The sequence below is a fragment of the Marmota marmota genome, unplaced genomic scaffold, assembly GCF_001458135.2.
Source record: "Marmota marmota marmota unplaced genomic scaffold, marMar, whole genome shotgun sequence".
Taxonomy (NCBI): domain Eukaryota; kingdom Metazoa; phylum Chordata; class Mammalia; order Rodentia; family Sciuridae; genus Marmota; species Marmota marmota.
Genome location: NW_026000103.1, coordinates 5,551,439 through 5,567,498, shown reverse-complemented (window position 1 = coordinate 5,567,498; position 16,060 = coordinate 5,551,439). Strand labels below are relative to the sequence as shown.

The window sequence follows — 16,060 nt, the reverse complement described above, 5'->3', positions numbered from 1 at the left end:
TATATATATATGTATAAACAAAACCTATCATAAAGAGATCACCACAAATACATAATAGCCTAGGAAGAATATGGACAGTGGAATAAACGTTTTTTCTTTCATTTATTCATTACATGTCTCAAAACCTGCTCTTTGACTAAAAGAAACAGTTTTTGCAAAGAGACAACTCTTTTAATAGCATACTGAGTGTTATGATTAATAAATGCTATATACTTGCTATGAAACAACCACCATACAGAAATTGAATGAATAAAACTCACGGAAAGCAAATTTTCTCACTTAGTTCCACAGTGAAACTAGTAAAAAATATGGAAATCCAAAATATTGCCACTATATTTAATCCATGCTATTAATCTGTCAGAATTATAAACTATTAGATATGGAAATCTATCCCAATTTCTTTGTTTTACAGAAGATAACTCTGGGGTTAGTAAAATAATAAGGAAGTAGTTTAACCACATAGAAGTAATAAAGATCCAGCAAGCAGCAATATCAGTAAAACATAATTTTTAAACCCAGAATCTAGGTAAGAAAGATGAGATTTTAAACTTTCAACAGAAAATCCACGCTTAATTCCTGAAAGACATGATCAAGACCAATGGTTTTTTATTGTCCTACAAATTTCCAATCATTTTCATGCTACTTGGAAGGACAAGTTACAATATTCTCATAGTTAATAAATAATGCCAAAATTAATATAAAATTAAATTTGTACCCTGTTTCCAGAAAATCCAATAAATTCTAATAATCGGATAATCCTTGCTGGTAAAAGAGACAGCATCTGTAAGGGGGAAAAGAAAAAATATATATATTTTTGTGTATGCGTGTGTGTGTTAGTATATCTAACTATACACAAACAGTAACTACCAACAACTTGTAAATTTTTAATGTTTCAGTAATATGAAAAATTAGAAACAAGTTTAAACACTAGATATGTCTCAATCACCACATACTATAATAATTTTGAATTTCATTTACTAAAGTAAAGAACCTTAAAAAAATCCTTTTTTGAAGGAGAAAACAAAGTCTGTCCTTTCAGTGGTTGTCTTAGAACACTGGCTTATAGCTTCTTCTATATGGAGTGATAAAATGATAGCAATTTTATTCCTTAGCACCCTTTCTAGACAAGATTTCTTCTTAAGTTTCTTTCCTAGAAAGAGAAATCTTTAGTATTCTGGGCAATATACAGACCCTACTTGGAAGTGAACAGCTACAGTACTACAGCTCCTTTTTGGTTCATCCCTGAAGTAAGGGAGGAAGGGAAATTCTCCCTGTGAGTAGTGAGAATCTGGTAAACAGAGCCAGGGCAGTGCATCTGGTAAACAATTTGCTTGAAAGCAGAAACAGTCATATGTGTCTATGTACTAATTCATGGCCTATGGTCAATGGTTTGGCTCAGGGGCTTGGAAGGAACGTGATTGGAAAATTGATGGCAAAAATGTCTGGGGCAGAGATGGTGGACAGGCTTCTCCAAATAGGCAGAAAATATGAAGATATGTGGGTCCCCTATGAATGCTACAGATTTTAATAACCAGTGGGTACATGGACATGAACAGGCCTCTTTTTCTGGCTACTAGTACAATAGGTTCATAAAAAATGTCCCTGGTGGTCCATACACTTATAGATATGATTCTCTTTATCACGTTCTCATGAATTCCAATAAAATCTTCATAATATTTCAAAATCTCTAAATAATATATTGGAGACTCTCCATTTCCCTAGAGATCATCAAAAATTATTTGTCAAGCTATATCACTCCCTTTTATATTTTCAATCCCAGAGCCATCATTGATTATTACAGCAACAATATTTCTGATGTGGAAATGGAACTAGATTCTAAGCTTCTTGTTACTAAAAATCTTACTAGTCCACTAAGAGTGCTGCATGCTTCTCTTACACTGTACAATCCAAAGCCTCCCTGAACAATGTATAGCTTTACTACACACAGTAGCCAAAGTCCCACTGGGTAAAAAAACAAACAAACAAAAATGGACCCACTTTAGCCACTTATCCCCTAAACCCAAGTGTGAGTTAAGAATAAGGTCCAAGTGCAATCAAGAAGGTAATGAAAACCTTAGGTTTTCTACAAAAAACTGGTTTCTATAGAATTATTACCTTACCAAGTTAAAGGCCCCTGTTCCAAGCTTGACACCTCCTTCAAACTCATAAAAGAATTCTTGCTCGAGTTTATTCTTCTGAATTACATGCAGGATAGAAAGACATTCTCTGGATTGAAGAAAAAAGATTATAACATAAGTTTTCCATAACTTAAAATAAATGTTAAATCAAATTTTACACTTGTACACTATAAATGTCATTAGACAAAATACCACAGAATGTTTAAATGGATAATGCTATGCTAAATTTTCTCTTAAGGCCATCTGGGAAGAATTATTAAGGAAAAAGGAAACACCCATTTTTAAGAGGACCAATCTTTTGGGGAGTAAAGGAAGCTCAATCATCAGCAAGTTTACATAGTCAAAAGAAAAAGCAGTCAATAGAAACTAACTCTATGATGACACAGATGTTGAGATAATGTCCAATCTGAAAAAATTTTTCTTTTTTAAAAAAATACCTCAGTAGCCTATTGAACAAAATCAGGCAGACTAATATGTAATTTAGGAGTTCCAGAAGGAAAGGACAGAGTAATGGGGAGGGGGGAAATTTTTTTAAATAAATAAATATATATCTGAAGGAATAATGACCATAGATCTCTCAGAATCATACTTTGGCATATCATAGTCAAAGTGATGAGACTCAAAACACAAAATAGTCTTCAAAGAGCCAGGTGAAATGACACATTAAATAAGAAGAATGATAGTACAAATGACAACTAACTTCGGATCACAAACAACAAAGACCTTAATACAATGGATAGCAGTTTCAGAAGGCTGAAAAAAGAAATAAACAAACCTGTTGACTCAGTATAGTAAATACTTAGCAAAAGTATCCTTGAAAATGAAGGAAAAAAGAAAGACAATTCAAATAAATGAAAATTTTTTGAAAGCAGACATACACAAGAAATGCTAAAGTCCTTCAGTCTGAAAATAAACAGAAATGAATGAATTATACTAAAAATGGTGATTTTTTGAGTAAAGAGAGAAGACAACACCATATTTAAGGCTGCCATGGTACTGCCGGGGGGGCTTCTAACATACATAACTGTACTATACATCATAAGAATATTGCAAGAGAAGTGCAAATTAAAACTACACTGAGATTTCATCTCATTCCAGTCAGAATTGCAAATATCAAGAATACAAGTAACAACAAATGTTGACGAAGATGTGGGAGAAAAGGTAAACTCATATTGCTTGTGGGACTGCAAATTATGGAAAAACACTATGGAAAGCAGTACGGAGATTCCTTAGAAAACACGGAATGGAACCACCATTTGACCCAGTTATCCCATTCCTTGGTATATATCCAAAAACTTAAAATCAGAATACTATATTGACATGGCCACATCAATGTCAGGTCAATTCCCAATAGCTAAGCTGTGGTACCAACCTAGATGCCCTTCAACAGACGATGGATTTAAAAAATGTGGTACATACACAAAACAGAATATTACCCAGCCAACAAGAAGAATGAAATGATGGCATTTGCCAGTAAATGGATGTTAAGTAAAATAAGCCAATCCCACAAAACCAAAGGCTGAATGTTTTCTCTGATATGTGGATGCTGACTCACATGGGCAGGGTGGGAGAGGGAGTATCTCCAAATCAGACGGGGAAGGGAGAGGGGACAGGAATGGGAAAGACAGTACAATGAGTTGGAATTAACTTTCCTATGTTCTTATATGAATACACAACCAGCATAACTCCACATCACATTCAAACATGAAAATGGGAAGTTATACTCCATGTATGTATGATATGTCAAAATACATTCTACTGCCATGCATAACTAAAAAGAACAAATAAATAATTTTTAAAAAAGAACATTACAAAGGATAGCAAGTGGGAAATGAAACTGTACTTCTACAAAGTTCTACTTTATATGCAATGATACAATATTAACTCTAAATTGACTGTGATAAGGTTAAAAGGAGATTAAAATCACTATAGCAACTTCTGAAACAAATCTGAGATGTAACTAAGAAGACAAGGATTACGTGGAATTTAATTTTTTTGTTCAAGCAAAATCAGACAGGAAAAGGGGGATAAATAGATGAGACAAAAAAAGGCAAAATGGCAGTCACAATATCAATCATCCAATTATGTGCATTTACAAGAAATGCAACTTAAACATATAAACAAGGGTAGATTTAAAGTAAAAAATATATATATATATCGTACAAAGACTTATAAAAAAGCATGATTGGCTATATTAATATTATAAAAATATATTTTAAGACAAGGAATACTACGAGAGCTAAATTGGGACATTTTATAATGAAAAAAAAAAGCTAATTCATTCGGGAAACAGAACAATTATAAATATACATGAGCCTACCAGAGGTCCTAAATATCTACAGCAAATACTGATAGAACTAAAGGGAGAAATGAATGACTCCACATTCCAAGTTGGAAACTTCAACACTCTCATGAGCTAGTAGAAAAACTAGATAAAAATCAGTAAGTATACAGAAGACATGAACAACTCTATGAGCCACCTAAATTGAACATTTTTATCCACTGCAATTCTAGGGGGCAGAGTTGCTCTAGAGTCTGGACCAAAGACATACCTGTTATTTGAAATGTATAAGTTATCCTTAGGAGTGAGAAACTAGGATTATCTGAGCAGAAATCATAACAGTCACTTTCTTTCCTGCTGTTTTGCTCTTAAATTTTTATTTAAACTTAAATTCTATTGCCTTATGGCACTGAAAACATACTCAACCAAAAATCAAGTGCATTTTTACCAATACTAAAAATTTTTTAAACTTATCATATTAAGTTTATGAGAATTTGGAAAAACAAAGTAATGTAAGCACAAAAATCATTTAAAAGTCATGTTTTGCTTTTTAAACTTACTTATATATTTGGTAACTTGTTCTAATTTTGAGTCCACCTTTGATGAAGTTGATCATATTTTCATCCTGAAAATAATTCAATTAAATAAATATATCACTTAGCAAAAAATTTTAAATTGTTCCAACACTTGCATATTTGTGCAACTAGGGGGAAAAATACTATCTTTTTGAGGACACAGTATTGAAATTAACACATGCTTCTTGCTTAACATTTGGAATGTACCTTTTTGTAATTTTTCTTACAAGTTAGAAAACAATGAAAGTATTTTTTAAATCCTTGTATCACTTTATATTTCGAAGGAACAAATCCTCACTAATTAAGGGCCAAATGTAGTCCAAACTTACTTTAATAAATATCATCATTTACTGATCAATGTTCTTTTGGTTTCATTCAAATTCAAAATAATTGATTTAAAGTATTTGTTCTAAGGCCAAATTTTCTCATTCATCATATCCAGTAAATGGAACTATGTTTCCTCTTTCACAGGGTAATTGAGCTGGCAGAGCCTGTTTAACATTGTGAATTTCATTCATACACATTTCTAGACCAAAATAACTGGTCTGGATTCTGAAGTGGCTATCACTAATGTGCAATTTTGTTTTGAGGAGATGGAGGGTAGCATCACTTTGGTTTTTTTTTTTTTTGCCTGATGGTCATTGACCATACAATTGAGGCAATTAGCCTAGATAAATGGCATTTTCAAGGTCAGCATTCTAAGACAGTCTCTTAATAAATTATATTAAATAACCACTGGAAGAAGGTTACTTTAATAGATGGTACTAATAGAGACAGTGCCATGCTTCACATTTCCAGGGAGGAAGTTTTCTAATCTATTGTTATCAGAAAAAAGCTCTGATATTTACTTCTTGTATATCTAAAGCATCCTTCTGAAGCAAAAGATAAACTCAGTTCACTAATTTCATTCACTACTGAAATATTTAATATTCCAAATGTCATAAAAGAATCAGTAGATACAAAATTCACTATGCAATTTAAATGTTTATCACATTATTTTAAGGAATCCTATAATTATATAAGTTCTAACACTAGTCAGAAAAGAATTTCCTGGGTTAGATTAAAATCTGACATAAGAGTATTTCATTTCACAGTTCATCAAATATTTACTGAATGTCTGTGTTTACACCAGGCACCTGAATGCAAAAACAGAGATGAAGGCATGCACAGCTTCTCATGAAAGCACAAAATGGAGATATGTGGAAGGCCAGAAAAATACTCTTGAAGTATCAGTGCTTAAAGTTTAAAAAAAAAAAAAAAAAATTGGAAGTGGCCAGGTGAAAAAAAGGCAAAGCAAATGTGAACTTTCAAACAAAGGAAAACTGAAAGAGAAAAGCCAAGAAGCATTAAAAGTCATGATGTGTTCGGCTGGGGATGTGGCTCAAGCGGTAGCGCGCTCGCCTGGCATGCGTGCGGCCCGGGTTCAATCCTCAGCACCACATACAAACAAAGATGTTGTGTCCGCCGAAAACTAAAAAAGAAATATTAAAAAATTCTCTCTCAAAAAAAAAAAAAGTCATGATGTGCATGGCCACCTGTGCATACATACACCAGCACTGCTAAGGAAAGCAGTGGTCAAGGAGGAAGAAAGCTACCTCTCCCCTCATGCCACTCAAGAATGCAACATTCCTATCAGTAACACCTGAAGGCAGGGAGTCTGGAATTTGGGGAGAAACACCTTCCCAACTTGTGATATTCTGACAGAGGACACTGCCATGGTCAGTAAGAGTGACTAAATGCTGAAACAGAGAAAAGGCAAGGTCAGAGTCTTCATTGTTTAAAATACACTCAATGACAGAGTGAAGAATGAGTGGGAGGTAAATGGAAATTAGAGATAGTCACTAGATTGCTGCACAGTCCAGGCAAGAGCTGATGAGCAACTCCACTGCAACAATGAGAGTCACAACAAAGTAGAGATGTAGCTAAGCAATCTTTAAAAGGCAAAAGCAGCATGAATATGAAAGTGATATGAGGCACAAGGAAGAGTGGAAAATTATGTACATTTTTCTAGCTGTTAAATTTTAACTCCCCAAATATAAAATAAGTTTTCAAATCCCATATTCAAATGTCTAATCCCCATTGGAAAACACATCAGAAAAAAAACAGGGGCCTCTGTGGATAGCTTCATATTGTTTACTAAGATAGTAAAATTGTTGTTATTAGCCAGACTGTGTAATGTACAGGGTTTTAGAAAATACCACACTGATTCACTTTTACTAAACCAAAATCTAACCTAAGAGATCAACTTCCAGAAAAAGAGAGAAGCAATTCTCAAAAAAATACAAAAGATTTTAGAGTGGAAGATTTATCATTTTATAGTTGAGTTTCTTTCTGTCTCTCCTTATACTCCTGACCCCACCCCTATAGCCTTCACTATCACCTTAGAGGCTACCATGTGCAAATATAATTTTTTGGAAGTACTGGAAAATACAGAGATAGGCAAAATACCAACTATAACGGTTCTTAGAGGTGAAATTAAAGTGCCTCATGAGAAAAAGATTCATTGTTTTATTTAGTAACTTTAAAACTTTCCTTTCAGAAGGAAGAACTAAAAGAAAGGAGTCTAAGAATAGAAAGTGGGGAAAAATAATATTTGAAGTATCCACAAAAAATGTGGTTATTGATATATGCAAGATGGAGCTTCACTGAAGCAAGAAGGAATAGCCAGGCTGGAGATGCAGTTCAGTGGTCCAGCAATCGCCTAGCACATGAAAATCCCTGAGAGGAGGGAAGGCAGGAAGGGCCATTAGGAAGGGCCTTCCTCTGCCTGGGCCACTTTGGTGGGAGGCCCTCTATCATAAGAAAGTACAAAATGGAATAATCTCAGTTTTCACATGGAAAAGCAGTCTGAAATTAGGTGTGGCCTTTATAAGGCATTTCTTTATAAGGCAGTAAGTCCCATTAGACTGAAAAGCTCAAAATAGACTCTGAAGTACATTTGAGTAGATAAAAAGTTCTCTGGAGGTTTTTTACAGCCAAAGTTTATCAGAATAACAAATATTTTTCATTAACCCTGTAAGACAAAATAACTGGAGCACTAACACTTGACTGAGTCACATTTTTTTATGCAGTATTAGCAGGCTTCTCAGCCAATACCAATTCTAAGACAGACATTCATTACCTGCACAAAGGTGAGTGCTGCTTTCTGTAGAAGACACTCAGCATAACAGATTTCAGCATGCATCTCCTCTATTAAAAAATAAATAAAAATATGTTAAGAAAAATCCCAAGTCCACAGTAATTGCCATAGATATTCAGAAAAGACTGATAAATAAATGATCCCAAAAGAGACATTAACACCTAGATTGCTTTTGTTCTTCCATAAAAGGGATACATTAACCCATTATTAGTGCTGATTCAGCAACATTCCTCTGGAATGTATGCAAAGTTCAGGGAAGTCATCATTGGCCCCATTCAAACACAACAGGAGTCCACATTTGATGTCCAAAACCCAAATTTGGCTCATAAGGAGAACCAATATTTAAGTCTTTAAAAAAAAAAAAACAAAACACTTTTTTAACTTAACAGTAACATTAAAGTTCAACACAGTTGTAAAGTTTGAAAAAAACCTATATGAAATTTATAAACGCTAACTTCTAAAATATGAAGGCATGATAAACATGACAATGACTAGAAACATTATTAACCTGAAGTGAATGCATCAATTCTCCAGAGCTCTCTGAAAACGCACTCAGGTCAGGGTTCTGCACACAAATCAAACTTGATCTAAAGAGAGTCAGGACTATTCCAGTTTTAGGGTAACTTTATCATTAGATATCCAGCACAAAAACAAGATGCCTTGCAAAAGGGGGTTGTGGAGGCTATGTATGTCCCAGGGATATGTGGAATGCCCCCAAAACACATTCCTTATTTTCTTAAATAATCTATTATACTTGCAGAGATTAGGGAGACAAATCTTGCATGTTTGCTTAAACACAATCAGCAGATTCCTGCTTTCTCAGTGGATTGCAAATCAGTATGTTATTTAAGTACTTGAGTTTGGAGAAAAGGCTTTGCCATGTTCTAGCTATAGAACCTTGTGCAAGCTAGCCTTTCTTTCTCTGTTGGTTGCCTCATTTATAAAATCCACTAATAATGTCTCTATTTCACAGGTGAAGGATTAAATGAGGCACTGCATGTAGAGTTCACTATACACAGTAAACACTTGATAAATGTTAGCTACTTGCACTAAGATTACTGTCTTTGACCAATGTGCATTTTGGTAAAAACTTAGAAAGCAGAAAGCATTTTTATGACAAGTAAGTGATGGAAAAACAGGGTATATGTCTGTATAATTGTAAATGCTATTGATCAAAATAGATAAGAATGTGTCACCTTTCAATTACACACACACACACACACACACACACACAACCCATTGGCTCTTTCATATGAGTTCAACTTCTTGCTGTGCTCATATTCCAAATGTTCAATTTATGAAGAAGTATATAAGCATCTAAGATCCCCAACAGCACACAGACAGGTCCAAACCCACAACAAGCAGTATTTGGGGACCTATACCTGCCTGTGTGTATCCCAGCAGGATCAATAATCAGAGCTGCAGTTCTTTAGAACACCTTCCCTAAAAATGTGCCTCTTGATTTTTTCAGTGTTTCAATGGAATAAAAACTGATAACTTTTATTTTTAGAGTCACAAGAATATCCTCTTCCCAGGTAAGTCTATAACACAGTGAGAACTTTCAGGGGCTGTTAACACTGTGCTAAGGATCAGATTGCTGGTGTGGGGCATGTGCAGAGGGGATCAGCAGGAAAAAAGGCATGGAGCAAGAAAAGCCCAGGCCACCTTTGGCTGTAGAACGTGGTGTACAGTCAAGGAAGAGAGAGCAATGAGGTTGGAAAGGTAAGTAGGAGTTAAACTATGGATGACCTTGACTGTCACAGTCTGCCCTGGATTCAGTAGATAACCATGAGTCCCTGAAAACATATGAACAGAAGAGTGAATGGATTATGGTTAGGTTAACAATGGACAAATCAAAGAGCAACATAAGAGATGTAACAAGAAAGCAAAGTGAAAAAGGCATGAGAATTCCAATTCTATATTCCACATGTAAGTATTCTTCATATTATAGCTCACATCCTAGACATTGCATTTAAATATCTCTTTTTAAAGTCAATTTGAAACCCGTTCAGCACAATCCGCCAGCCATGAGAGAAGAGCAGGTGTGTTCCACATTAAGCCCATGAAAAGTTTAATGAAATATACTCATTCCTGCAGACAACCAGACACTCAACGATGTAAATGAAAATTACCAAGAGGGAAAACAAATCACATACTAAAACGACAATGTTTTGACATGCTCTCTTGAACACAAAGTCTGTCTGGGTTGTAGTGACAGCCAAGCTCACTGGGAAGAAAAAAGCAACTTAATTTATACAAGTCTTATTTCTTCCTTTACTGTGGATGATTTACATAGGGCAGTTCTCTGGTTCTCAAAATTAGTATTGGGCACTTATAAATAGGCACTAGTAGAATGCCACTGAATTATAAAACCCTTAGGCCACTGAAGGAAATAAATTCATGGTGCACTGAAATGTTAGCCAAGTACAGCTTTTAGGTATAAAGTCTATATTTCAGAATAGACTATAGCCACAGTCTATACAATTTTTATAATTAGCCAAAGTGTTCTACCTCATTCCAGACTTCCTGAAGTGCACTATCCAAAGAAATTATAAAAGGATAAGAACAGAGTAACATTTGTTTTTAAGATGTTTAACACAGGAGTGATCCCACATTTTCCTCACCCATTTTTTAGCTACCTACAGGAACAAGTATGTATAATAGAGCGAGCTGGGCTACCAGGAAAGGCACATCAGCTTTAAACCCTGCTCTGAAAGGTGGGTGACCTAGACCACCTATCCAATCTCTCCAAACATTAGCTCCTAGTTTAATGAGGAGGTTACATGGAATAGATTGGTTAATGTTTGGCACATAGAAAGTATTTTTTAATGGTTATTATCATATCATTTTTTAAATTACTATTTATACTCACATCATATCATTCTCCCTAAAACTAAGGTTAAAAAAATCTCCAATATCATTTTCATACTACAAAGAAAGAGGGAAGCAGGGGTCAGTAGAGAAGCCATATAGAGTGTAACATAACAGGGAATACAAACAGAGTCCTCAGATTCCCTTGGATTGGGGGGGGGCTATTTAATCTCCTATTAATCTTCGTTAGAGGACTGTAGAACTACTAGTGCAAACTTTTATTCTTATGGATACCTGGAGGTCAGTTTCTGGAAGAAAAAAGCAAGATGGGTTTCAGGGGTCTAGAGTTGCTAGGTAGCCAGTCAGCCATGAATGGGTGGGCAGAGCTAAGACAAGGAAGGGTACTTGTCACAAGTATCACAGCCACCAATCATCTTGGCAATCAAACATCAAGACCCTCACAAGAAAGCTTGCTGATGGCTATTCAAGGGTAATAACCAATTCAGGTGATAGGAAACAGCGGCAAAAACAGGGGGACTCTATTTCCTTAAAATCCCCAACTCTGAGCATCATGCCATCCTCCCATGGATACAGTCCATGTAGTCCTATGCTGTCAGGAAAAAAAAATCCAAAGGTAGACCTGGGTGGGACTCTGGAAACTTTCAAGACCCCCTCTGTCACTAAAACTGGAGAGCAGGAAGGGCACAATATCTCTCTCTTCTCTGAAAGAACCCATCTCTCCCTTAATAGTATCCCCTTTTCTTCTTTCTTATCCCCTCTAAACTCATAACTATTATTCTGAATGACAAGTTTTAAATCTTTCTGGCCTAATTTCAAGAAAAGAGGGGGCCTCCGCACTGCCTCAGTTTCACAGTAGGCATCTGCCCTGTAACAGAATGACCAATGAAATGCCATTTTGTTTGGGAGGCAACATCACACCCTCTCAGAACAAGTCCTGAAGATGTGATATGCATCAATCCTCTCTGGTGATCAACACTTGAAACTCACATCACGCAAATGTTCCCAAGTTCTCCAATGTCCATAATGAGTTGATGACACTTGTCTAAAAAAATGAATACTTCATGATAAAACACACTCAACAATGTGTGTGACGTACACTTGACCATGAGAAATGCCTCTGACAGTTTTCAAAACTGCTCTTGCTTTTAATCAGCCACAAAGATTTCAAGTATTTTGTGTTACTTTCTCCAGAGAGCAAGTCTGACAATGACAATGCAGGAACAGATTCCTTTGAGATGACAGAAGTTTCTGAAGGACATATTTTTAATTCTGCAGGGTTACCTGCACACTCTTTTCTGGTAAGCCATCCTCACTAGGGTAAAACATCAATCAAACAACTGGAAACTTCTGCCCTGATCTCAGCAGGAACATCAAGTAACTGACAACAGGCGTCCTTTCTTCCCATCCATCTGCTCAGGATGCTGTGGGCATTCCTAGATTCCCGAACATTCCTAACTACCTGTCCACTAACAAAATACCTATGATACTGTGAAGTATTAACACTTTTTAAAAGTTATCAAAATTACTTTGACCTTGGAAAAAATTCTTAATAACAGAGAAAACTGAAACTCTCATAAGTGGATAGTAAGAATATAAGTGTCTTAAGTTTTTAGAGGAAAAAAATCGCAATGCCTGTAAATTTTTTAAAATTTCAAACCCTTAGAACTAGTATTATGATCTAGATATGAAATGTTTCCCAAAAGCTCATGTGTGAGACAATGCAAGAAAGTTAGAGGTGAAATGGTTGGGTTATGAGAACCTTAAACTAATCAGTGTGTTGATCCACTGATAGGGATTAACTGGGTAGTAACTGAAGGCAGGTAGGGTGTGGCTAGAGGCGTGGGTGGGTCATTGGGGGCGTAGCCTTGGGGCTTATATTTTGTCTGTGGTGAGGGGAGCTCTCTCTTTTTGCTTCCTGGTACCAAGTTCCCAGCTGCTTTCCTCAGCTACACTTCTCTGCCATGATGTTCTGTCTCAAACTGAGGCCAGGAGGAATGGAGTAAACCACCTATGGACAGAGACCTCTGAAACTATGAGCCCCAAATAAACTTCTCCTCCTCTAATTGTTTTGTCAGTCTTTTGGTCATAGCAGTGAAAAAACTGACTAAAACAACTAGTAATCCCATTTGTAGGAATTTATCCTATGAAATATTTTTTAAATGTGTGAAGACACATGTACAAGGGTTTTAGAACATCATTATTTGCTACAATGAAAAACTAAAAATTATATGACTGTCCTTTAATAGAGAAAAAACAACTAAATTATGTATATCCATCATATGCAATACTACATAGGTGTAGAATGAAGCATATTTATATGACCTGGGAAAACATAACATCATAGAACGACATGAATTACATGATTCCATGTTTGCAAAAGGTGAACACCACATAAACAACCACCAAAACCCTATGGGTTTCTTATATGTTTGTACATAGAAAAGTCTGCAAGGCTTTAAATTCACCATTAGCAATGGTTACTTCAGGAGGGTAAGCACAATGGGGAAGATAAAAGATTCCATTTACTTTCTACACTTCAGTATTGAATTTTATAAACATGACTACCTTTTAATTTTTAAAAGAAAATAAAAATTAATCTTTGAAATCACTCATACCTTCACTCAGCTGTTCCAATGATCCTCGAGAAAGAAGACTTGAAAAAGATTCTACAACTGTGCATTTTTTCCTATACCTACATTGAGTAAATAGATAGGGAGATAGGAAATAGAAAGAAAAAATAAAAACAAATCAGGCTGTGTTCTTTTTCATTTGACATTCATTTCAGCAGTCACACCAAAAAGTCACCAAGCTGCAACTCTAAACCCTCACATCTGCAGGGAAAAGGCCACCCTTTTCCATCAACTGCACACCTAGCTCCTAGCACAGGGCTAGCAACCCACAGACAGTCACCCCATATTTACACCCCACATGTGGGACAAACCCACACACACTGAATACTAAACCTGCTAGGGGCCTTCCCTTATCTCTATGGCTATGTCACCAGTGGAGTTAAAGTGCACTATTTGAAAGTGCTCTTCATTTGAGGGGCTCACAACATAATATATAAAGATGTCAATTTACCCATGTTAAAATTTACTAACACTAATAATAGCTTTTACTATGTTATTCCTAAACATACAGAGGAAAGCTCAAAATATGATTAAAAAATCTATCTTATTTTGACCAATCCAAAGTACCCAACATAAGTTCTTCTTATATGAACAAAATAATCCTGTTGGAATTTGCAGCATCCCACATAAAACAAGCTCCTTGCTTGACTTGGCACAGCATACAGTACTCAAATCTCATCCACTTCAGGAGACACCTGAGAGATGCTGGCTATTAACCTCACTGAAATCTCCCTCAAATCTTCTCTTTAGCTGAGGCCCTAAACTATCAAGAAGAAAAGTCTGGGAACCACACTATTCCTGGTAGGAATTGTTAAACTCTATTATATAAAATTGGATGAGGCCAAGAAGTTTTGAAGCTGAAATCCTTTTCTGTATCTGGCCAACCTTAACCAGAGTTCTCAGGCAAATAAGGCTCATTTTATCACACAGGATCAGGGTTTGGGGGTCAGATCTCAAGTATTTAACTCTTCAGTCATACTTTTGGCAGGTTTGTAAAGCGTCCTTCATGGCAGAAATGCCTTTTTGGATGTCCTGTTGCTCAAAGGTCATGACAGCCTGCAACACCACAATGGTACTGTAGCCCAAGGCATGGTACATACTCTCCTTAGCCCTAAAAAGAACACAGGGAATTAGTGCAATTCAATTAAATAAAAAAAAACAATCTAGGCTTTTTTGATACTAATCACAAGAAATCCTACCAAAGCATGCCCTAACTTCCACAGTAATAACATCTAGTCTTTCACCATAATCACTGAAATGTTACAGCCTGTGAGAGGCGGATGCTTAAGAACTTTACTGTCAAGAATTTTCCAAATTAAACCCACACAGGCAGGACAAAATGTTCCAGAAGAAGCTCAAGTGGACAACATGCCTTTCTCTGCTTCAGCACAAGGGGGCAGCCTGCTGATTCATTTCCCAGAGCAAACAACATTTTCTAGTTAAACAAGGTGCAATGTGCTGCCTTAAGATTTAAAATAAGTGCTAAAAATAAAGACTATTGGAAATGTATTTTGTGACAAAGAGATTTCATTTTGGGTGATGGGGGTTACACGGGATTGAACTCAGGGGCACTTGACCACTGAGCCATATCCCCAGCCCTAGTTTGTGTTTTATTTAGAGACAGGGTCTCACTGAGTTGCTTAGCACCTAGTTTTTGCTGGGGCTGGCTTTGAACTCTGTTCTCCTGTCTCAGCCTCCTGAGTCACTGGGATTATAGGCATGCGCCACCATGCCTGGCCTCAATGTTTTTTGAAAGAGGAAGATTCATTTAAAATCATTTCCTTTCCTCTACAGCCAGAGATCAAGAAGAAACAAGATTTGGGGCAATTGGGGGGGACTGGGTCAGCCCCAAAAGGGCCTGACCAAAATAAATCTCAAATCCTGTATCTGATCTAATTGCATTATCTGAGATTCCTAATTAAAGTTCTTAATAATTTTAGTTATTAAGTTATCAATGGTTGCTTCAGGAATCTAAGAATGTTCATTAGTTCTACTGTGGAACAGACATCTCAATTTCCTGGATGTAAAAGCATTACCATCTCTTCTCAAAACTTATGATGTTAGTTATTTATGATATTAAAAATACCAACACATATCCAGGAGCAGTGTAGCACATCTGTAATCCCACTAGCGTGGGAAGCTGAGGCAGGAGGATTAAGAATTCAAGGCCGGGGCTGGGGATGTGACTCAAGCGGTAGCGCTCGCCTGGCATGCGTGCGGCCCGGGTTCGATCCTCAGCACCACATACAAACAAAGATGTTGTGTCTGCCGAGAACTAAAAAATAAAATAAATACTTAAAAAAAAAAAAAAGAATTCAAGGCCAGCCTCAGCAACTTGGCAAGGTCCCAAGAAACTTAGCAAGACCCTGTCTCAAAATAAAAAATAAAAAGGGCTGGGGATGTGCCCCAGTAGTTAAGCACCCCTGGTACCAAAAAAAAAAAAAAAAAAGCAAAAAAAAAAAAAA

At 36.2% G+C, this 16,060-nt stretch overlaps 1 protein-coding gene across 6 annotated transcripts in view; it reads right to left on the bottom strand.

Annotated features, from left to right (window-relative positions):
• The window catches only part of Ttc39b (tetratricopeptide repeat domain 39B), a 121,056-nt gene that overhangs the window by 22,558 nt on the left and 82,438 nt on the right, over window positions 1–16,060 (bottom strand). For all 6 annotated transcript variants that reach the window (XM_015502584.2, XM_048783939.1, XM_015502583.2 and 3 more), the window contains 6 exons: window positions 14,575–14,706; window positions 13,581–13,657; window positions 8,116–8,183; window positions 4,980–5,044; window positions 2,121–2,226; window positions 716–781 (listed from right to left, as the gene is read on the bottom strand). In XM_015502584.2, coding sequence (XP_015358070.2) covers window positions 716–781; window positions 2,121–2,226; window positions 4,980–5,044; window positions 8,116–8,183; window positions 13,581–13,657; window positions 14,575–14,706 — 514 coding nt within the window. The remainder of the gene's footprint in view (window positions 1–715; window positions 782–2,120; window positions 2,227–4,979; window positions 5,045–8,115; window positions 8,184–13,580; window positions 13,658–14,574; window positions 14,707–16,060) is intronic.